General features: G+C 34.4%; 1 protein-coding gene across 1 annotated transcript in view; it reads right to left on the reverse strand.

Moving 5' to 3' along the window:
* MAN1A2 (mannosidase alpha class 1A member 2) overlaps positions 1-25642 on the reverse strand; it is a 152093-nt gene that overhangs the window by 67940 nt on the left and 58511 nt on the right. The window contains exons 4-5 of the mRNA XM_052637341.1: positions 16619-16737; positions 7908-7988 (exon numbers count right to left, since the gene is read on the reverse strand). Of these exons, the coding sequence (XP_052493301.1) occupies positions 7908-7988; positions 16619-16737 (200 nt within the window). The remainder of the gene's footprint in view (positions 1-7907; positions 7989-16618; positions 16738-25642) is intronic.

Genomic DNA, 25642 nt, shown 5'->3' on the forward strand with positions numbered 1-25642 from the left:
TCCATTATATAAAATCTCCTAGTTATTTTTACTGGAACAATTTGTAAGGAACATTAATGCTGTGAAAGAATGCTTCTGAGTCCACCTTATGTATCCATGTTGTTACTTTCAGATAATAAGATTCCTAAAGTACATTATTGGGACACAGAATTTTAAATGTTTATTTAACAGAAGCTTAATTATTTTTCAAAAAGTTTGTATCATTTGTATTCCCTCCAAAAGTATATCAGACATTTGTCAAAATTTAAATATAATTATATACTATACTTTTAAACTGGATGCATTTTCTTGTATATAAATTAACTTCAATAGAACTGTTTAACATAAACAAATTTGTAAGTTTAAGCTCACAAGCTTTTTTAAGTGCTTTACCAGGCAGAGAATGTGGAAGGTTAAAGTCTTTTTCAGGCAAAAAATTAAGGTATAGCTCTAAAATCACATAGGGAAATAAAACAATGTGGTCTAAACACACAGTTTAGTGAATGCAGAATTTGGGGCTTCTCTGTGGCTCTCTTCTGTCCTGGATTTTATGCCTAAATTTCTGGTAGCTCTAAACTCTGTCTTCTGACAAGATTTTAAACAGGATTTTTAACTTTCTGATATTTCACTGTTGGTGTGAAGAAATGCAACAGATTTCTTTACATTAATCATGTATCCTGATACCTTGCTGAGTTCATTTATTAGTTCCAATAGTCTTTGTGTGGATACTTTAAGGTTCTCTATATAGAGTATCATGCCATCTGCGTATAATGACAATTTTACTACTTCTTCCCTTCCAATTTAGACACCTTTTATTTCTTTTTCTTGTCTGACTGCTATAGCTAGGACTTGCAATACAATGTGGAACAGAGGTGGTAAGAGTGGGCATCCTTCCCTTGTGTCAGAATTTAGTAGGAAAACTTACAGTTTTTTTCACTGAGTACTATGTTGCCTGCAGATCTGCCATAAATGGCTTTTATTATGTTGAGGTATGCTCCCTCTATGCTCATTCTGGTGAGAGTTTCTATCATGAATGGATGCTGAATTTCACCAACTGCTTTTTCTGCATCTACTGGATGATCATATGGTAAACTCTATCTTCTGATCAAACCGGTAATCGTAACGGTAATCAATTGTGAATTGGTATTACTACTGTGACTTTGAACATGTAAGAATGTATACAAACATGTAGATGAAGTCACACATATAAGCAGAAATGTTGGAGAGTGTATTTAAAATGGGATACCAAAGCTTGGTGGAATGTTTTGTCCAACTACCAACACATCTAGAGAAAATGCAGAGGTCAAATTTTGAATGGAAATTGCAGTAACTTCTAAAGCAAAAATAAAATGAAAATCAGTGCAGTAAGGACAATGATGGCTAACATTTAAACCAAGAAAAATTAACACTCTAATGTTTCTCTTTTTTTATTTAGAACTTAAGGGCAAAAAAAGGGACCTCTTTGTGTCTTAGAAAATATCCCTGAACTTTTTCAGAAATGACCTTACCTGCAGACAACAAAGTACACATTTGTGTTTTAGTAAAGAAAAATTTGGCTGTTGATGCTGTTTATTTTGTTTTTATATTCTGTGAAACATGTATTAAACTCTACATAACCATTTCTCTATTTTATCTGACAGATTTCAGACGTTGTTATCCACATAAATTACATTATTATCTTACTCAGGAAAGGATGCCACTTTGATAACCATTAAAAAATGAGAAGAGACAATACTGTTAAAGAAATGTCATATATTTGAGGCGCATCAAGTAAACATAATAAATCATCAAGATTTTTAAACTTGTGAATATTTAAAATAAAGTCTTGTTCTGAGAAAATAAAATGATAAAGTTTCACATTTATAATATTAATAAATCATAGGACAGAGGAACACTTTGTTAGGATAGCATATAACCCTCATTTGGTTCACTATACAAGAACATATTAATAGAATGTATGCAAAATGTTCTTTGTTCTAGTTACACTCGTCCTAAATATAATAAAGCTACTTTGGCATGTTATAAATTATAGTTAATTTTCTGTCTTATTTGAGATATAGGGATTTATTATCTATCCAGTATTAGAATAATCTTATATTCAATGTTTTACTTATTATTAACAGATCTCAAGGATTTATTGTTTGTCTCCTGGAACAGACATGGATCACAGCTTTCAATATAAAATGATGAAGCAGAAAAGTTAATCCACTGTCTAGAGACAAAGCAACTGACAATCCAGACTCAATGAGGTTGAAATAATCATAAACAATTTTAAATGACTATAATTACTATGTTAAAAGACCTAGTAGATAAGGTAGAAAACATGCATAAAAACAATGAGGAATTTTAGCAGAGAAATGAAAACTGTAAAGGTCCAATGAAGTATTAGAAATAATAATTTTAAAAATCAAGATAAAATAGTGATGAAAAATGCCTCCAACACACTCATAGGTTAGAAGATATATCACGTGACATTACCTGAAAGAAACAGTAACTATAACAGAATCAGACACACTAAAGATAGAAAGAATATGAACAGGGATTAAAAACTAAAACAATAAAAAAAACCAGATTAACCAAGGAGACAACAATCCTAAATATGTACACACTTAAGAACAGATCTCCAAAATAAAGTAAAAACTGATAGGACTGAATGAGAAACAAACAAATTCATAATTTTAGTCAGAGACTTCAAGACTCCTCAACTTAGTATTCGACAGAACAAGTAAACAGAAAATTAGTAAATTTACAGAAGTTCTGAGCAACGTAATTATCTAGTTTGACCTAACTGAAGTTTTAACCCAACCACGGCAGAATAAACTTCTTTTCAAGCACATATTTTTTTGATAGACCATATTTTGGCTCATGAAACAAGCTTTAACAAACTCAATAGATTTTTTCTCTATTCATTGCCCATTAAACAAACTAGAAATCAATAACAAAGATATGTTGAAAATTCTCAAATACCTGGAAATTTAACAATATACTTCTAAATAACTCACCAATAATAAGGAAGAGAAATAAGAAAATATTTTGAATAAAAGGAAAACAAAAACATATCAAAATTCATAGGCTGCAACTAAAGCAAGGCTGAGAAGCAAATCTTTGATTATTAATGCTTATAGACTATTAGGAAAAAATTAAGTTACAAGGATTTAATGTATAGCACAGGGAACATAGTCAATATCTTAAAATAACTTTGATGAAGTATATGCTATAAAAATGTTGTATTACTATGTGTACATTTGAAACTAACAGAATATTGTAAGTGAACACTACTTCAGTAAAAAGATAAAAACAAAATAAAAAAAGGTATCAGATTAATGATCTTACAAGCTTCAACCATAAGAAACTGGGGGCAGCAGGGAGAATAGGGAAAAAGGTGCAACTTAACCCCAAAGAAAGCAGAAGTAAAGATATAAGAAAAATTAATAAAACTGAACACACAAAAGTAGAGAAAAATCAATGAAACAAAAACTAATTCTCTGAAATAATAATATTAATACACTTGTAGCCAGACTGACAGCCAAAGAGAAGATGAGAACCCCATAGACGGTAGCCCACCAGGCTCCTCTGTCCATGAAATTTTCCAGGCAAGAATACTGGAGTGGGTTGCCATTCCCTTCTCCAGGGGATCTTCCCAACCCAGAGATTGAACCCTGGTCTCCTGCATTGCAGGCAGATTCTTTACTGCCTGAGTCACCAGGGAAGCCTGAAATAATATTAATACACTTTGTAGCCAGACTGACAACCAAAGAGAAAATGAAACAGGGAACATTACTAAAGACCCTACAGATATGAAAAGGGTAATAACAAATTATGTCCACAATTTAGCAGAAACACATTCCCTGAAATAAACAACAAAAGCCACACAAACTTACAAAAGCCACCTAAGAAGAAAAAACATGAATAGTACTGTATCTACTGAAGAAATTGAATACATACATTGTAAAACTTAGTGGGAAAAAACAAAAAACTCCAACCTCACCTGGTTTCACTGGGAAGTTCTACCAAACACTGGAGCAGGAAATGGAAACCCCCTCTAGTATTCTCGCCTGGGAACCGCCCTGGACAAAGGAGCCTGGTGGGCTACAGTCCATGAGACTAAGAGACTAACTGAGAGACAAACTAAAAGACTAACCAACAATAATATACAAACTTCTCCAGTAGAAAGAAACACCTGAACTCATTTCACATCGTCACCATTACTCTTACACGAAACACATACATACACAAAAAGATATGTAAACTATAGATCAATATCTCATACCAACATATACGTAAAAAATTCTCAACAATGCATCATCAAATCAATTCCAGCAATATTTAAAGAGGATAATACAACATGACCAAATGGAATTTCTCCCACAAAATGCAAGGTGATTTCAAAAATCAACTAGTATAATTCACATTATCAGCAAATAAAGAAGAAACATCATATAATCATCTAATTAAAAGCCAAAAACATTTGACAACATTTGATACCCATTCATGAGTTTTTAAATCTCAGCAAAAAGGAATGGCAGGGAATTTCTTCAAGATGATGAAGGGCATCTACCAAAAAACCCATTATGCTTAATGGTGAAAAACTAAATGCTCTTCCCCTCTTATCAGGAACCAGACAAGGAATACACTCTCATCACTCCCATTTAGCTTTGTATTTAGTGTAGGTTCTAGGCAATGAAAAGAAAAAAGAACTATACAAATAAAACAGTTTTCTATATAGAGAAATAAAACACCTCTGTTCCCTGATGACATGATTCTTTAAAAAGAAATTCCCAAAGAATCTATTGAAAGGAAGGAAGGAAAAGATCACTAAGTTTTGTCCAACTCTTTGCGACACCATGGACTGTAGGTTCCTCTGTCCACAGGATTTCCCAGGCAAGAATACTGGAGTGGGTTGCCACTTACTCAGGGAGCAAACCCACGTCTCCTGCATTGGCAATCAGATTCTTTACTGCTGAGCCACCAAGGAAGCCCCAAAGAACCTATTAAAAATCCATTTAAAAGTGACTAGAATTAACTAGTAAATATAGGATAATCTCAGGCCACAAGATCAATGTAAAAATCAACTGCACAGTGCACAACAATGTGAATGCTATTTTATTATATTATGTACATTTTACCACTTTAAAAAAAAGATAGCATCAGAAAAGTTATCCAGAGAAGAAAAAAATGTCCTGAGCCAGCTGCAAACTTAAACTTTTATTAAAAGCTGTTTTAAATCAATTGTAATTATATATACTGACATTGTACAATCAGCAATTAAAATTTAAAAATGAAGTACCACTTTTAACAGCATCAAGAAACATGAAATATAAACCCATCAAAATATATATAAGATCTATAAAATCTAGGCACACCAACAAACAAAATTAAAGAACTAAATAAATGTAGAGATATGTTACGTTCATGCATTGGAAGATATCAATTTTCTTTAAACTTACTGACAAACTCAATATAATCCCAATCAAAATTCCAGCAAGATTATTTTGTGGCAATCAGGAAACTGATTCTAAAGTTTATATAGAAAATAAAACTAAAATAGCCAAAATAATGCTGAAAAGGAACAAAGTTGTAGGATTCATACAACCTAATTATGAGACCATAAAGACCATGATTTCAATTCCATAAATTCATAATTACGAACACAGAATGGTAATGACAAAAGGACAGACATAAGGATCAACAGAGCAGAGTCTAGAAGTACATCCACACTTGGTCAATAGATTTCATATATGGTCAATTAATTTCGAAAAAGGTGCAAAGTCAATTAAATAGAGAAAGGCTAGTCTTTTCAACAATGGCTGGATTTTCAAATTCTAGCAATGGATATCTATAATGGAATGAGACGAATCTCAATCTCTACCCAACAGCATGTAAAATTTAACTCAAAATGGACTATAGATTTAAAAGTATAATAAAGTAAAACTATAATGTATTTAGAAGAAAATTAGAGAAAATTTTTGTGACCTTGAATTAGGCAAACATTTCTTGAACAAAGTATCAAATACTTTGTACCAAATACAAAGTATCAAATGAACCATAAAAGATAAAACTGATAAACTGGACTAATTCAAGATGTGACAACTTCAGTTCTTCAAAAGATACTGTTAAGTCACAGAAAAGCCACAGAGAGAAAATACTTGAAAACACACAGGTTATAAAGTCCTAAATCCAGAATATACAGAATATAAAATTTAAAAAAAAAAACAAAAAACTCTGACCATTCAAAAATAATAAAACAAAATTTAATGGCCAAAGACTGAACAATTAAAAAAGATATATGAATGACAAGCACATGAAAAGGTGCTCAACATGATCTGTCATTAGAAAAAAGGAAAAAAAGACCATAATGAGATACTACTACACACCTATAGCTAAAAACAATAAAGAAACTGTCAATAGCAAGTACTAGTCATGATAGAAGACAATTGTTGGAAAAAGAATCTGGTGAGTTCTTCCAAAGTTTACTAACCATTTGATCCAGCAATCCCACTTCTAGATATTTACCCAAGAGACATAAAAATTTATGATCCCACAGAAACCTAATGCAAATATTTATAGCGGCTCTATTCATAAATTCCAAAACTAAAATCCACTGGTGAATGGATAAACTACCTTACAGTTACACAATGCAATACTATAGACAGCAGTAAAAAAAAAAAAGGCTACTAAATACATGAATAAATCTCAAATGCATTGTACTACAGAAAGAAGCCAGTATTCCCCCCTGTAGGAATGGAAAACCTATCAATTGTTACCAGCGGCTGGTGGTAATGGTAAAAGGGAATTTCATGGGATGATAAATTCCTGTATATCTTACTTGCACTTACTAGATTGTATGCCCTGTCAAAATTCATGTAAGTATACACTAAAGTGGGTGAATTTTACTGTCTATGTAACACTTCAGTAAGTCTGACAAAAAAAAATCCTATCTATTAACTTACTATGATTTTATTGATGAAAGTGAGGTATACTTGTTAAGTATGTTTCAAGTACTCCTTGTTAAAGGTGATTTTTGGAAATGATGGTTCTGTACTTTGAGAAACTCTAAACTCTAAAAGCTGGGTCAGAATTTCTCAAAGTACAGAACCATCATTTCCAAAAATCACCTTTAACAAGGAGTACTTGAAACATACTTAATAAGCAAATACAACCTTTAACAAGGGTACTTAAAAACATAAATAATGGTCTCTATTTCAAACCAACCGAATTTCAGTCCAAGACTTCCAAAAAGGAGAATTTAGAGTTGTGGGTGTTTTATTTTTTTAATTTACAGCAATAAATTGCATTCAATTTCCAAAGTGAAGTGAAATGAAGTCGCTCAGTCGTGTCTGACTCTTTGCGACCCCATGGACTGTAGCCTACCAGGGTCCTCTGCCCGTGGGATTTTCCCGGCAATATTCCTGGAGTAGATTGCCATTTCCTTCTCCAGGGGATCTTCCCAACCCAGGGATCGAACCCGGGTCTCCCGCATTGTAGACAGACACTTTACCATCTGAGCCACCAGGGAAGTCAACTTCCAAACAGACACTTTTAACAAAATTTTTGGACTAAGGAGGATCGTTCATTCTTACTGATTCATTCCTTAATTCTAATCTTACTGATTCATTTTCTCCTTTTGTTTCAACCATGTAATTAACTGCAATGGCAAATTCTAGAGGATTACTCCTATAGAGGAGACATAGTGTACATACTGTTAGGATCTGTGATAAATTTGTCTTACTAATATTCTCAAAATGAAGAAATCATTATCCCCAAGGAACAGAGCTCTATCTGAAGATCTAGTTATTTCAGCAAACCTGTAGATTAGTTCAATATTAGACAATTTTAAAAGATGACATGCTGCTAGGGAAATCTTTCATTTTACTAAATTTCATTCACAACCTTTTCCCCCAAACAATTTATTACTTGATTTTGCTTACCTCCTCTCCTGAAAGGTAGTACGCTGCAAGTAAGCCTCCAATAAATCGAATGTTGACTTCAAACACAGACACTTCTGAATTCTGTGAAAACATATTGAAAATGCTAACATATACACAAAGCTGTAAAGGTTTCAAAATATCTTCAGTACTTCATATGTTTCTCACAAACACACTGGGGAGAATTTTTTTTTTCCACTTTTTACATCTTCATTTCTCATGCAACTGAAATCTCACCTCCGATTTGTTAATGCTACTGAAACTCCTCTACACCTATCAGCACAGCTCCTAGTTGCCATAACCAATGGGCCATTTTCATGTGCCTTACATACGATTATGAAATTAGCAAGATATTTGATGACTTGACTATTCTCCCTCATGAAAGCCTCCATTTCTTAAATTTTGAAATAGTGTTCTATCTACTGGCCCCTCTCTGTTCTATACTATATTCACTACACTATAATATACATTCAGTAAACTGTATGTCCATTTTTACTTCTATCTCTTCTCATGAATTTTAAACACTTTTCTAGTATGTATAAGTTAATCAATGTTAAAGGAGGTACCAAAAAGTAATGACAAGATGATAGATTTTTCAATTAATAATGTTGAAAAACTGACTCCTAGATGAGAAATTTGACTCTCATATATGATATATACATATTTATCAAAGTGAAACCAAAATAATTTAGAAGTAAACACAGAAGTACAAAAAAAAAAAAAGTAGGAGAAAATGTGACAATATATCTATACTCCCTTGAGAAAGCAGGTACTTTATAAGCATATAAGCAATGGCACTGATAACAAATAATGATAGAAAGACTTGAATTTCCCCATAATGAAAATTACCTATAACAAAAAAATCATGAACAAAATTAAAAGGCAAGAAACAAACAGAAGGGTATCCGCCACAAATATAGAATAACTTACCACATATAGTCTACAGGTTTGTATTTAGATATGGATAAAGATATTGCTGAGAAAGATTCTAATGCATGGAAAGAAAATTGAAGAAGTGGCGAAGAACATGACCAAAGAATCCACAGAATATACAAAATTGACTAAAATAGAAAAATAATATTTCTAATTAACTTTTAAATAAAAATTAAAAGGAAATATGTATTACCCTCAAGTCTTTCCAATATTCACAGGGAGAAGACATCATTTGCTAACACAAGCATAATTCTCTAATATATAACTTTCACAATATAATTATAACATAAACTGTTATCCCATCCTCAAAAGCAAAGCATTTATATTACTTCATATATTCCCAATATAAAGCATACTGCAGGATATATAGTAGACATTCACTAAATATAGAGAGGAAGTGAAAGAGGGAGAGAGGGCCTCTGCCACTCACTCGAACAATAATACCTTCTAACCAGTTTCCCTGATTTCATCCTTCCCAGCACTCTATTTGTTCAGTGCTGTACAGCTAGAGCGTAATGTAACTTTTCAATCTTAAGTCAGCATAGATTACCACTCTGTGCAAACTTTTACAATGATTTCTGGTTACACTTGTGATAAAATGACTTATTAGACCCAACATAATCAGATTCCCCACAACCTCTCTGACATTATCTCCTAACAAACATCCCTCTGACTCACTTTACAATTGCACCAAATGGGCCTACCTGCCATTTGAGAATTGTCGAATTCACTTCTGTGTCAGTCTTTACACAACTTGCACATCTCTATGAGCAAATTGCACTTAGAAAGTTTTTCTGACCACACAATATAAAATAGTGAAGTAGATTTATCTCTGGGCTTTCTATTTTGCTCCATTGATCTATATTTCTGACTTTGTGCCAGTACCATACTGTCTTGATGACTGTGGCTTTGTAGTAGAGCCTGAAGTCAGGCAGGTTGATTCCCCCAGTTCCATTCTTCTTTTTCAAGATTGCTTTGGCTATTCGAGGTTTTTTGTATTTCCATACAAATTGTGAAATTATTTGTTCTAGCTCTGTGAAAAATACCATTGGTAGCTTGATAGGGATTGCATTGAATCTGTAGATTGCTTTGGGTAGTATACTCATTTTCACTATATTGATTCTTCTGATCCATGAACATAGCATATTTCTCCATCTATTAGTGTTCTCTTTGATTTCTTTCACCAGTGTTTTATAGTTTTCTATATATAGGTCTTTTGTTTCTTTAGATAGATATATTCCTAAGTATTTAATTCTTTTCATTGCAATGGTGAATGGAATTGATTCCTTAATTTCTCTATTTTCTCATTATTAGTGTATAGGAATGCAAGGGATTTCTGTGTGTTGATTTTATATCCTGCCACTTTACTATATTCATTGATTAGCTCTAGTAATTTTCTGGTGGAGTCTTTAGGGTTTTCTATGTAGAGGATCATGCCATTTGCAAACAGTGAGAGTTTTACTTCTTTTCCAATTTGGATTCCTTTTATTTCTTTTTCTGCTCTGATTGCTGTGGCCAAAACTTCCAAAACTATGCTGGATAGAAGCAGTGAGAGTGGGCACCTTTGTCTTGTTCCTGACTTTAGGGGAAATGCTTTCAATTTTTTACCATTGAGGGTAATGTTTGCTGTGGGTTTGTCATATATAGCCTTTATTATGTTGAGGTATGTTCCTTCTATTCCTGCTTTCTGGAGAGTTTTTATCATAAATGGATGTTGAATTTTGTCAAAGGCTTTCTCTGCATCTATTGAGATAATCATATGGTTTTTATTTTTCAATTTGTTAATGTGGTGTATTACATTGATTGATTTGCAGATATTGAAGAATCCTTGCATCCCTGGGATAAAGCCCACTTGGTCATGGTGTATGACCTTTTTAATGTGTTGTTGGATTCTGTTTGCTACAATTTTGTTAAGGATTTTTGCATCTATGTTCATCAGTGATATTGGCCTGTAGTTTTCTCTTTTTGTGGCATCTTTGTCAGGTTTTGGTATTAGGGTGATAGTGGCCTCATAAAATGCGTTTGGAAGTTTACCTTCCTCTGCAATTTACTGGAAGAGTTTGAGTAGGACAATCTCTTTAACAAGTGGTGCTGGGAAAACTGGTCAGCCACTTGTAAAAGAATGAAACTAGAACACTTTCTAACACCATACACAAACTTAAAATGGATTAAAGATCTAAACGTAAGACCAGAAAGTATAAAACTCCTAGAGGAGAACATAGGCAAAACACTCTCCGACATAAATCATAGCAGGATCCTCTATGACCCACCTCCCAGAATATTGGAAATAACAGCAAAAATAAACAAATGGGACCTAATTAAAATTAAAAGCTTCTGCACAACAAAGGAAACTGTAAGCAAGGTGAAGGACAGTGTTTGGAATGGGAGAAAATAATAGCAAATGAAGCAACTGACAAACAACTAATCTCAAAAATATATAAGCAACTCCTGCAGCTCAATTCCAGAAAAATAAATGACCCAATCAAAAACTGGGCTAAAGAACTAAATAGACATTTCTCCAAAGAAGACATACAGATGGCTAACAAACACATGAAAAGATGCTCAACATCACTCATTATTAGAGAAATGCAAATCAAAACCACACTGAGGTACCATTTCACGCCAGTCAGAATGGCTGCGATTCAAAAGTCTACAAGCAATATATGCTGGAGAGGGTGTGGAGAAAACTGCTGGTGGGAATGCAAACTAGTACAGCCATTATGGAGAACAGTGTGGAGATTCCTTAAAAAACTACAAATAGAACTGCCTTATGACCCAGCACTCCCACTGCTGGGTATACACACCGAGGAAACCAGAATTGAAAGAGACACATGTACCCCAATGTTCCTCGCAGCACTGTTTATAATAGCCAGGACATGGAAGTAACCTAGATGTCCATCAGCAGATGAATGGCTAAGAAAGCTGTGGCACATATACACAAAGGAGTTATTACTCAGCCATTAAAAAGAATACATTTGAATCAGTTCTAGTGAGGTGGATGAAACTGGAGCCTATTATACAGAGTAAAGTAAGCCAGAAAGAAAAACACCAATACAGTATACTAACGCATATATATGGAATTTAGAAAGATGGTAACGATAACCCTGTATTCGAGACAGCAAAAGAGACACAGATGTATAGAACAGTCTTTTGGACTCTGTGGGAGAGAGAGAGGGTAGGATGACTTGGGGGAATGGCATGGAAGCATGTATAATATCATATAAGAAACGAATCACCAGTCCAGGTTCAATACAGGATCCTTGGGGCTGGTGCACTGGGATGGTACAGGGAGGGAGGTGGGAGAGGGGTTCAGGATCAGGAACATGTGTATGCCCATGGCGGATTCATGTTGATGTGTGGCAGAACCAATACAATATTGTAAAATAATTAGCCTCCAATTAAAATAAATAAATTTAAATTTTAAAAAAATAGTGAAGTAATCCCTCATCACTAATATTCTTTATTCTGTACTATTTCCCCAATTAACACTTATCATCATCTTAATATGATATAATTCTTTATTTGTAAAATTCAAACCTTTCCTTACAAGAAACAGAAGAGAAAGTCTAGAGAACAGATCAGAGAGGATGAGGAAGAAACATTATTTACAGGAATAAAGAGAGAATCTTCCTAAAGTGCTGAAAACAAAAGTCCTCAGACTAAAGAATATTATGAGTCCTTTACAGAACGATCTAAATACAGAATGGTAAAGAAACTGTAGAAAAACAAAGCAAAGAAAGAAAGTGTTAACAAGGGGAGAAAAGACAGATTACTTTTTAAAAATTAAACTGACAGCATACTTTTCAACAGCATATTAGAAAGACAGTGAGACTGTATGTTTAAAAGTTTAAGAGAAAAGAATCATCAACCTCTAATTTTATACTCAACTATAATATCTATTAGGAGAAAGTTTGGCTCTCATATCCACATGGCTCCCCTTGGGTACCTTCTTAGAAATGTTATTACCTTCAATAGTCATCAGATATAAAAACAGCAACTTCTCACCACTGCTTACTCCTGTTTACTCACCAATTTACTCACCAATCTAATTTATTTACTCTTCTTTAAGAGTAAGAACTTATCATTACCTGATATGTTATATATAACTTGAATATGCATTTACATTTTTCTCCCATACTAGAATATAAACTAGTATAAACTAGAGATAAAACTCTGTTTTGCTCATTCCTATATCCATAGATCCAGAACAGTGTCTGTCACAGAGGAAGCACTCAATAAATATGTTTATTTTTCTAATCATTACCTAATTTGTCTATTCATTACTTTAAACGAAAGCTGGGACCAACAAGACAACAATTACACATAAGACAAGAAGCAGATCAGCTAAATTATATTTTTCAGAAGAAAGAGAAACTGATTTATTTTAAACTTTGGTAAGTATACCTATTAAAATTTCAAGAGTAACCCCAAAATAAACAGAAATGGAAAGTATATAATCAAACTAGTAGAGGTAAAAAGAGATACAAACTAAAAAATAGAGGAAAAAACAGACATGAAGTAATTTAATCTAAAATAAGAAAGAGAGAAAGTAAAGGCAAATGAGAAGCACAATAATAATATAGGTAGCAAAATAATGATGGAAGATCCAACTCCAAAGATATGTTACCATACTAAATGTAAATATTTCAAATTTAACAGTTAAAAGATTGCAAGACTGGATAAAAGCAACAAAATCTAAGTACATATCATATGTAAAATATACAGCTAAAACAAATAACACAGAAAGGCTAAAAGTAAAAGAATGGAAAATAACTGTGCTGATTATTAAGCTATTTTTTCCTCAGCTTCAAATCCATCCTTTAACATTCTACTTTGGTATACAGAAACTAGAACTCTTCAAATGCATTTCTCATTTGCCAGTGGGCTCCCTAAGAGGCCCTGCCAATGACAAGAAGTGCTATAAAGATAATACAAGGATGAAGGAAGGAAAAGGAACTTATTCCTTCTAGTTTACTTCTGGTTTCTGACAGTGTCTAACCAGCCATGGTTCTTCACCCTGGCATTTGCTTCCAGGTTACAGTTCCCCTGTCACAGACACATTCCCCAAATCGGCCTCTTTAAGCCCTTTTGAGATACCAAGCTCTAGCTAGGCACCTCTTCTTCATATGTCTGAGCCCTAGCTCCAAGAGGATCCTTTTAAGAACTCCTAAATTATCAAAAACAGAGCCCCAAGCTACTAAATTTTAATGATCTCAACCTCTTTTGATTGTTCTCAGAGTTCCAGGGATGGCAGCTATTTATTGCCATTATTAATACTACCTCTTGTAATACAATAATGTTCTAATTGTCTTTTCAGTGCCCCATTACTTGGTTAACAATTCTAAACAATAAATCCTCTCATTTAAAAAACTGTACAGTTTTGGTTCTTGATTTAGCCAACTGACACAAGATACCAACAAATTATCAGGCATAATAAAACTGCCATGTTAACAAACAGGAGTGTCTGAGAGTCACAAATGCCAATTCTCTCCAAATTATTCTATAAACTGAATGCAATCCTCATCAAAATTTCAACAGGGTTTTCCAGAGCTTAAAAGAACAAAGAACTGAGAACCGCTAAGATAATTTCCTAGTAGAATAACATCAATAATACCAAGATTCAAATATAGATATCAAGTTGTCTTATAAAAATATTATAGCTAAGAGTATAATAAATATTTAGACTGCTAAAATATTCATGTAGGGATAAAGAAGAGAGCCAGTAGAAAACAACAGACTATAACTAATACACGACTAATGTGGCATGTATAAATAGCAGGGAAATATTAATAAACAAAATCAACTATTTGCTGATCAACTGATAATTGCCTATCATATTCTACCTACAAATTCAATTATATAAGGACTAAAGACCCAAATGCAGAAGTTTAGAATTAAACATTGGAATATATATTCATGACCATGAAGTAAGGATATCTTAAATAAGATAAAAAAAGCATAATCTCTAAAGGCTACATAACTATACGGGGTGGGGAGGTGGGGTGGTGTGGAGAAGGGTGGATGGACTACATTTCTCAATCCCCTTTATAATAAGATGGGGCCACATGAGTAAGATTCACTCACTAATACACAAGCAAAAATGGGGTAACCGACTTCTGAACAGTCACGTATCTTTTCTCTATCCCTTCCTTCCTCCTTACTGCCACTAAGCACTTATCCACCTTATCTTGAGGAATCATCTATGAAGATGAAGCTTTATACTGTAGTTGATAGAGCAGTAAGACAAAGGATCCTAAATCAATGAAAGTGAAAGTGAAGTCGCTCAGTCATGTCCGACTCTTTGCAACCCCATGGACTGTAGCCTGCCAGGCTTCTTCGTTTTTGAGATTCTCCAGGCAAGAATACTGGAGTGGGTTGGCATTTCCTTCTTCAAGGGATCTTCCTGACCCAGGGATCAAACCCGGGTCTCCCGCATTGTAGACAGATGCTTTACCATCTGAGCCACCAGGGAAGCTACCCAAATCAGTCCTAAACTGCTTATCTCTGCACTTGATTTTCAGGAAACAGAGATAAATTCTCTCTTGCTTAAGCTGTTTCATACTAGATTTTCTGTTCTGCACAGCCAAACCAAAACCTGATAATAAAAACTGTTGTGATATATGCTCAAAATGCTAAAATAATACAAAAGAAGGTAATCAGTTTTTGTCTAATTAGCATCAGGAAAGGCATCAGAAAAGAAATAATTACAGATTTAAATCATAATTTGAATGATACAGAGTCTGCCAAAGAGAAAAACACATAAAGGAGTGGTTTCTCACTACAGTCAAGAGGAACAGAAAGTACAAATATCATGAAAGATAATAATGAATATGACAAAATAGCCCACACATCTTTTAGGTGAAGACTGGTAGCAATGAAAATAACTGCTATCATTTACTGAACACTGAAAATGTAGCAGATTATCTCAAATAATCCTCACAATACTGTGACAGGATACAAATTTTATGACAAGTTTAGAAAGTAGCACTTACTTGCAGGTAGATTTCCCAAGGAGTACTAGAATGTAGCTGTGCTGGGCTTCAAACCTAAGCAGTACCACTTAACAACTATGCCAAAATTCCAGGATGATGAGCACATGCCTATGAAGACTCATCAAAACTGTGCCATATTCACAACACTTCAACTATCAGTCAGTCAGTTCAGTCGCTCAGTCATGTCCGACTCTTTGCAACCCTATGAATCGCAGCACGCCAGGCCTCCCTGTCCATCACCAACTCCCGGAGTTCACTCAGACTCACGTCCATCGAGTCAGTGATGCCATCCAGCCATCTCATCCTCTGTCGTCCCCTTCTCCTCCTGCCCCCAATCCCTCCCAGCACCAGAGTCTTTTCCAATGAGTCAACTCTTCGCATGAGGTGAGATTCAGCTGATTCAACTACACTTCAATTTAAAAAATAACATTTTTAAAAGACGTTAAAAAAAAAAAAAACTGTGCCAAATCACTCTATCTTTAAAAAAATAAAATATTTATTTTAAAGTTAATTTATGATTTTCCTATATTTGCAGTTCAATGTGCTTTTTCCCCCTAACTCTTGCTTTTAACACACTCAACGTGTTACCTTAAATGATAAGAGCAAGAAAAGTAAAACGAAAATGCTGAGAAAAGGTGTCTATTTTATGCAAAAACTAAACAACTGACAACTGCAAAAGAAGAAAGGAGACTTGGGATTTCCTTAAACTCAGTATAATACTCAAAACTATTGTTAGAGACTGTGTTTTTCTTTATAGTCAACTGAATAAATTATGAACTGTATACTCACCACACTGAAATCAAGGTTGTTTTCAATCCATTTTTGCCCATCTCGGAATTCATCATGAAGTCCCATGATATAAAGGGTATCCAAAGCATCTACTATAGTAGCACCCATTTGTGAAGTTCCTATATTTAGAGAAAAATGTCATTAAAAAGATACCCCTCGTACAAGACTTATTTTCATTTTTCATATATATAGAAAGTAAACCAAAGTAGGAATATAGGGATTAAAAAAATATCCAACATCGTCTACTTTTCCATTAGAATAGACAATATACATTGTTTAAAACATTCTTCTAAAGAGACACATTGATAACTAATAGGAAGATAAAGGAAAACTAAAACTGTAATTCTTCTTAATTTTCTTCCTGGTTCAGAAAATGAAATCTCTCTGTTTAACTGAGATAGATCAAAAAAAAAAAAAAAGGATTAATTTTAAAAATGGTGAGGGTGGTTCAAGATGGTAAGCTAAGTCATAAGACAACCATGAACCATGCTCTTTTGATCCAAATTCATAGAAAGGGCAAAAAATATACTTAAAATAATAATAAAAGTAAAACAAGGCTATATAACTGTAGTGGAAATATAAAGTATAATAATCCTTAACAATCAAAAAGCAGATAGAACATATTTTAAAAGAAGGAAGTCATAAAATCTGAGTAGAGAAAATCAAAGTACTAAGATCTGCCTGTCTTCAAAAAGAGATCATCTTGATCTTAAAGAAAATGTTTCAGGGAAGGAGGAATTAATTGAACAAAACTAGCCTAACTGATACCAAAACCAGATACTGGACACACAAGAAAATAGAACAGGCCCATTTTACTAATGAATATAACTGCAAAAACCCTGAATAAGATACTAGTAAGACAAATCTAGTAGCACAGTAAAAGAACAAATAACAGGAGCAACTGGGTCCTACCTAGCCCTAGGAATGAAATTATTATTTCTACCTTCTGAGAATGAAAATCACCCACACAGCTTACTGCCTATATTAACATAACTTTATTATTACACTGTCTTCATTAATGAGTTTATTCTTACAGGAAACATACTCAGAAAGACAGAAGTTACAAAATGAGTTTATTGTTCATTCCAGGAACTTCTTCAAAGATCCATCAACTCTTTAACAGAAAGTATCAAATGATGGCTAACACTTCAAAACTCTAAACCTCTTTCCTTTAAATTCTCTGATCATGTTGTTGTTGTTTAGTTGCTAAGTCATGTCTGACTCTTTTGGAATCCTATGAATGGTAGCCCACCAGGCTCCTCTATCTATGGAGTTTCCCAGGCAAGAAATACTGAAGTGGATTGCCATTTCCATCTCCAGGGGATCTTCCAGGGATCGAACTCACATCTCCTGAATTAGCAGGTGGATTCTTTCGCATTGAGCTACTAGGTAAGCGCATAACATAATAATCCTTTCACAATCATAACCAAGATATAATCAACCATAATCCACCAATTGAAGGGCCCTTACTAAGCAAGACTTAAAATCTCAATATATATCTCAACTTCGTCCTTCCCTGTCTAACAGGCTACTAAGGTTCTGCTGAGGGAGTGATCTCCCTTACCATGGTAAACATTATCCTCAGCTAGGGCTTCTCTGATAGTTCAGTTGGTAAAGAATCCACCTGCAATGCAGGAGACTCCGGTTTGATTCCTGTGTCAGGCTTCCCTTGTGGCTAAGCTGGTAAAGAATCCGCCTGCAATGCAGGAGACCTGGGTTCAATCCCTGAGTTGGGAAGATCCCCTGGAGAAGGGAAAGGCTACCCACTCCAGTATTCTGGCCTAGAGGATTCCATGGGCTATATAGTTCATGGGATCACAAAGAGTCAGACACGACTAAGCAACTTTCACTTTGTCTTATCAACAAGTTACCTTGGTGATATTTTAGGAATCTATATTCAATACTACTTACCTTCACTGTTGTTACTGTTTAATCATTCATCATGTCTTCACTCTTTTGCAACCCCATGGAATGTAGCCTGTCAGGCTTGTCTATCCATGGGATTTTACAGGCATGGATTCTAGAATGGGTTGCTATTTCCTTCTCCAGAGGATCTTCCAGATCCAAAGATCAAATTCGCATCTCCTTCGTTGGCAGACAGATTATTTAACACTGAGCCACTAGGTTCAGGCAGATTCTTTACCACTGAAGACTATTTAGGTTCACATCTTCCATTTAATATTCCTTCTATCTGTTTATTTATTTTGGCCACACGGCACTGCATGTGGAACTTCTCTAAACAGGAATCGAACCCATGCCCCCTGTAGCAGAAGCTCAAACTCTTAGCCACTGGACTACCAGGGAAGCCCTTTATTTTCCTTCTTAATTCCATACTTTCTTCCCCAAATGTTTTCTTATGATGGTTTAAAGCTATACAAGTTTTTCTTATAATGCTTGTTTTTAACTTACATCACACTTTCTTGCTCATGTGCTCCTAATTATTTCTTCAACTTACCAAGAAGGATATCTTTCTACTAACAAAATGAGTATTCCACCACACTCTTGATAAATTCCTTGGTCTGCTCCCCACTCAGTTCCCTTCATGTTAATATCAACTATAACATTTGTTCTGAGTTATTACATACATACTTTCCTTTTTGTTCCTCAGTTTCCTATTAAGATAACAAAAATGTTATCAAGCCATTTAATCACCCATCTATCACTCTCTCTTGCATAATCTTTGGCCACCTGATGCGTAGAACTGACTCATTGGAAAAGACCCTGATGCTGGGAAAGATTGAAGGTGGGAGGAGAAAGGGATGACAGAGGATGAGATGGTTGGATGGCATCACCGACTTGACGGACATGAGTCTGAGCAAGTTCCGGGAGTTGGTGATGGACAGGGAAGCCTGGTGTGCTGCAATCCATGGGGTCGCAAAGAGATGAACACGACTGAGCAACTGAACTGACTGACTTGCATAATCACTTGAATCAAATATGTGTCTCTTTTTAGTATTTTGTCCACAATATATATCATGCATATTTTAAATCCTTAGGAATCTCTGTTTTTGTTCTTATTTCAACTTTTATAGGTAGCTATGCTCAGTTCTCTAGTTATTTATTTAGTCCTGTAAGTACATGTTCCTCTAAGGTGTTGACTATTCTGAAATGGAAAAAGGCCTGATCCACATATCTGTACTGATTTTGGTTGGTTCCACAAGGAGAGGTTTGTGCCACAGGCTAAGCAACACAAAAAAGTGAAAGGCAAAATTGAAATTACTGGCTATCACTATGACTGTTCACCTAGACAACTGAAGATTTCAATCGGAAAAAATTAAAGGGTCTAAAACTACTCTTGGGTTAAATAAAAATTAAAGTATGACACTACAGAAAATATAAAACATTAATAAAGATTTATTATGAGAACATAGGAATCAATCAGTTCTGAGGAAAACTCGTAACTTGAAAATTTTGTACTACTTAATAAGAACAAATGAAAACAACTGCACTCTGTTCTACTAACAAAATAAGAAAAAGAAGGATAAACGTGAGCAACAAAGTAGAAGAATCAGAAAAGCTAAAGGCAGAAGTAAATGAATTATATGCTTATACATGTACCACAAATATTTTCTCCAATTCTGGGGCTTGCTTTTTCATTTCCTTAACGTCTTTTGGAGAACAGAGATTTTTAATTTTTAATTTTCATGAAGTCCAATTTATCAATTTTTTTCTTTAATGGTTTACTCCTTTTGTATTCTTAAAACTCTTCAGTTCAGTTCAGTTCAGTTGCTCAGTCGTGTCCAACTCTTTGCGACCCCATGAGTTGCAGCACGCCAGGCCTCCTTGTCCATCACCAACTCCCGGAGTTCACTCAGATTCACGTCCATCGAGTCAGTGATGCCATCCAGCCATCTCATCCTCTGTCGTCCCCTTCTCCTCCTGCCCCCAATCCCTCCCAGCATCAGTCTTTTCCAATGAGTCAACTCTTCACATGAGGTGGCCAAAGTACTGGAGCTTCAGCTTTAGCATCATTCCTTCCAAAGAAAACCCAGGGCTGATCTCCTTCAGAATGGACTGGTTGGATCTCCTTGCAGTCCAAGAGACTCTCAAGAGTCTTCTCCAACACCACAGTTCAAAAGCATCAATTCTTCGGCACTCAGCCTTCTTCACAGTCCAACTCTCACATCCATACATGACCACTGGAAAAACCATAGCCTTGACTTAAAACTCTTAGCTCACCTCAAAGTCACAAAGATTTCCTCAAATGGTTTTTACTGGAAATTTTATACTTTTAGTTTTTATGTTTAGATTTATGATCCATTTCAAGTTCATTTTTGTACAGTGTTGAAGAGTCAATGTTTTTGTTTTTTTCTGTGGAAGTATATTACTGACCCAGCACCACTTATTACAAAGACTTTCCTGTAACCCACTGAAAGCATCTTTGTTGAAAATCAATTAAAAAATGTATGTGTAGCTCTATTTCTATTCTTTTCCAGTGATTTCGATGTCTATCTTTACACTAACAACTGTACTGTCCTCATTAGTGAAGCTCCACAGTAAATCTAGAATCAAGTAGCATAAGTCCTTCAACTTTGTTCTTTTTGAAAACTATTTTGATTGTTGTACATGCTTTGAGTTTTCATACAGATTTTAGACTCAGCCTATCAATTTTTATGGAGAAGTCATTTTTACTGGATTCCTTTAAATCTAAAGATGGATTTCAAGGGAACTGACATCTCAACAATATTGAGTATTCCAACTCATAAACATGGCACGTCTCTCATTTATTTCAATTTCTCTCAACAATCAGTTTTCAGTGTACAGACTGTGCACGTAGTATGTTAAATTCATCTACATGCATTTCATGTTTTTATGCTACTGCAAATGATAGTATTTTTATTTTATTTATAACTGTTTACTGCTAGTATCGAGAAATATAATTTACTTTGTATATTCAACTCCTATCCAATGGCCTTACTACTAAATTTGTTTTCATTCTAGTATTTTATTGTTATTGCTTGACAGATTCCCTAGTATTTTCTTCATGAGCAATTATATTGACTACAAATAAAGACAGTTGTACTTCTTCGTTAATAACCTTTGTACTTTTCTGTCTTTTTCTTACTTCAGTGCACTGACCAGGGCTCCTTACATAACGTTACATAGAAGCTGGAGAGCAGAGACATCTTTGCCTAGTTCAGTTTTCAGAGAGAGTATCTAGTCTCTCAACATTAAGTATGTGGGGATTCTTTTTCTATTTGTCTGGTTTTGAGTATGTGTCAGGGGAGCGAGGGTAGGTGTGTTTTAATGCTGTTTATCAGGCTAAGAAAGTTCCCGTATAGTTCAAGTTTACTGAGAGTTTTTATTACGCTTTTATTATGGATGGATGTTGAGTGTTGTTAAATGCTTTTTTAATACCCACTGAGATGATCATATAATTTTCCTCTTTTAGTTTCTTAATATCTTCAATTATATTGACTAAGTTCCAAATGTTAAACCAACCATGCATTCCTAGGATAAACCCCACTTGGTCATGAGGTGTTACTCTTTTTACATATTGCTGAGTAAGATTTACTAAAATAAATCTACTCTAGTCAAAGATTTTTATGTCCATGTTCATAAAGGAACCACGGTTTATGAACATGGTTCATAAAGCAACCATGAGGAACACTGGTTTATAAGTTTCTTTTTACTGTAATACCATTGTCCGGTTTTGGTATTAGAGATTTGGTGGTGGCGCCAAGGAAATACATACATTAGGTGTAAATACCTAACAAGAGCACTTCAAAATATATAAAGTAAAAGCTGACAGAACTGAAAGGAACAAGAAACAAATCCAATAAAGAGTTGGGAACTTCAACACCCCTCACCTAGTAATTAATAAAACTACTAGATAAAAAATCAGCAAGGACAGAGGAAGCCTGAACAAACCCATAAACCAATGAGATCCAACTGACATTAACAGAACATTCTACACCCAATAACAGTCACTACATATGTACACATTCTATTCAAGCATAAATGGAACATTCACCAAGACAGGCCATATTCTGAGTCAAAAGGTAATTCTTAAATAACTTAAAAGACTTAAAGAGTTGTAATCACACAAAGTATATTCTCTGACTATGAGTACGTGTGTGTGCTCAGACTCTCAGTCACTTCTGACATTTTGCAACCCCATGGACTATATATAGCCTGTCAGGCTCCTCTGTCCATGGAATTTTCCCAGCAAGAATACCAGAGTGGGTTGCCATTTCCTTCTCCAGGGGATCTTCTTGACCCAGGGATTGAGCCTGTGTCTTGTGCTTTGGCAGGTGGATTCTTTACCACTGCACCATTTGGGAAGTCCATTCTTTGACCATGATGGAATTAAATTAGAAATCAATAACCAAAAGACAAAAGAAGAATCTCTAAGCGTTTAGAAATTAAACAACTTAAGGTAAGTTTTTAAACATACTGAATTGAGTAAAAATGAAAATACAATATATCAAAATCTTTCAGATGCAACTAAAGCAGCACTTAGCAGAAAACTATTTGGCACTAAATGCTTACATTGGAAAAGAGGATCTCAAATCTATAATCTAGGGTTCTAGTTCAAGAAACTAGAAAAGCAAGAACAAAAGCAACCCAAATCATGCAGAAGAGTAGAAATAACAAAGAACAGAAATCAAAGAAAATTAAAACATAAAGGAAACATAAGAAGATCAATGAAACCGAAAGCTACTTCTTTGAAAATATCGATGAAATTGATAAAACTTTTAGCAACACTGACAAAGGAAAAAAAAAAAAACATAAATTACTAATATTAGGAATAAAAGGGGATTGTAACTACAGCTACCATAGATATCAAAAAGATAGTATTACTCCAAACAACTCTATGCACATAAAATCAATGGCTTAGATGAAACAGACCAATTCCTCAAAACCATCAATTACCAAAACTAACCTAAGGCAAAATAGATATTGAATGGTCCTTATAGTGATGTGAAATAAGAAACTGAAATTGTAGAAGTTGTAGCTGAAAATCTCCCAGAAAAAAAAGCTCCACATGCAGATGGTTTCACTGGCAAAGTATATTCAAAACTTAAGAAAGACTATCAAATCAACAGTATAGAAAAATGAAGAGCAGAGAAAACTTCCAAATTCATTTGATTACACTGATACCAAAACAGAACAAAGATAGTACAAGAAAAATACAAAACAATATCCTTCCCTAAATGTGAATGCAAAAATCCCCAACAAAATATTATAAATAATTAGCAAGTTAAAAATAAAAAGAATTTATACATACCTGGAAGATAAAAGGCACATTTCAAAAAAGCACTGTAAAAACAAACAATATTCTTTTCCAAATCAAAATTCTTTCAAATGTAAGAAGAATTATCCCTAACAGAAATCTTTCAATTCTCCAAAGTATCTAAGTAAACCTAATTCATCCTGATTATTAATCACTGTTGGAAGAATTATTATCAGTGGTAACCTATGTCCAGCAACATTTTCCTCTTCCCCACTCACAAGGTCCAGCCTGAGCCCTAACTAGACAAAATCAAACCAAACTATCTAAGATGTCAATCTGAAGATATAAACACACAGAGGAAAACAGCGGAAAGAGATAAAGAAAAAAGCTTAACTGGAATCAGATCTACTCTAGAACATCACTGATCTCATTTAATTTCTTTTTTAGTTTAAGCCATTATGAAATGAATTTTCTGTTATCTGTACGAAAAGAAACCTTGATGCCAACCAAGTACAAACTAGGCAGAAGTCATGATTTCAGTTACCATAAAAAAGAATGTTTTAATAATCAAGGCTAAGAAAAAGAAAATGGACACATTTTAAACTTCCTTATAATCTAGAATATCATGAAAAGTGAAAAGGAAAAGTGTTGGTCACACTCGTGTCTGACTCTTCACAGCCCCATGGACACTGGGCTTTTCTGTTGATGGAATTCTCCAGGCAAGAATACTGGAGCAAGTAGCCATTTCCTTCTCCAGGGGACCTTCCCAACCCAGGGATCAAACACACATCTCCTGCACTGCAGGCAGATTCTTTACCATCTAAGCCACCAAGATGGTTCAATTCCTGCCTATATGCTCCTATAGTAATAGGTTAAGATTTTTAAAGTTTCTTCCAACTTTTACGATTCTAATTTTATAAAGGCATATGGAATCTGGGATGTCAAGTGAGACACTATGATCCTTCCCTTAGAAGGATCTTCAACAAAAAAGCTAAAAACAGAGTAAAAAAAAAAAAAAATCCCAAATAATACTCACTAGCAAAAAATGAGAATTAGAAAAAGAACAAAGTAGAAAAAAGTCAAACTCTTTTTAATCCTTTAGTAAACCAAATTCATAACTAAAACTATCAGACAAAACAAACAATAAAGGATTCATTCCCACTTAGTTTATTCCACTGGAAGAAAAATGTAACCCCTCAAATATTTTTCTAAAAGTATCAATATAAGCACCTACTTTTGACTACTGAAAATAATATAGATTGCATTTTCATTTTTTCTACCTTTTCAGTACAATTTTGTCATAATAGATTTTCCCATGTGCTAGTATTTTTTTTTTTGTCTTTAAAGTTAGCTGAAGCAGAATGAGAAGCATGAACTTCAGCATGAAGTTGCCTATAATCAAAATCTGGCTCCATTATTTACTAGCTGTACAACCTTAAGTTAGTTAACCCTAATTGTGCTTCAGTTTCCTCCTCTGTAAAATGGGAATAATAATAATAGTACCTGCCTCATAGTGTTCTGAATACTAAATAAGCCCACTCACATAAATCACTTGTATCAGCCCTTGGTATATAGTATGTTTATTATTCTGCTCAGCTTACCATAACAAAACACCATCCACTACGGGGCTTAAACAACAAAAATTTCTTTTCTCACAGTTCTGGAGGTTAGAAACAAGAGAAAGCTTCCAATCTTTAGAGGAACAACTTCCTCTTGGCTTGATGTTCGCCTTCTTGCTATATCATACCCACTTAGCCTTTTCTTAAGAGAAGGCAATGGCACCCCACTCCAGTACTCTTGCCTGGAAAATCCTATGGATGGAGGAGCCTGGTAGGCTGCAGTCCATG

Source organism: Budorcas taxicolor, chromosome 3 (assembly GCF_023091745.1).
Source record: "Budorcas taxicolor isolate Tak-1 chromosome 3, Takin1.1, whole genome shotgun sequence".
NCBI lineage: Eukaryota > Metazoa > Chordata > Mammalia > Artiodactyla > Bovidae > Budorcas > Budorcas taxicolor.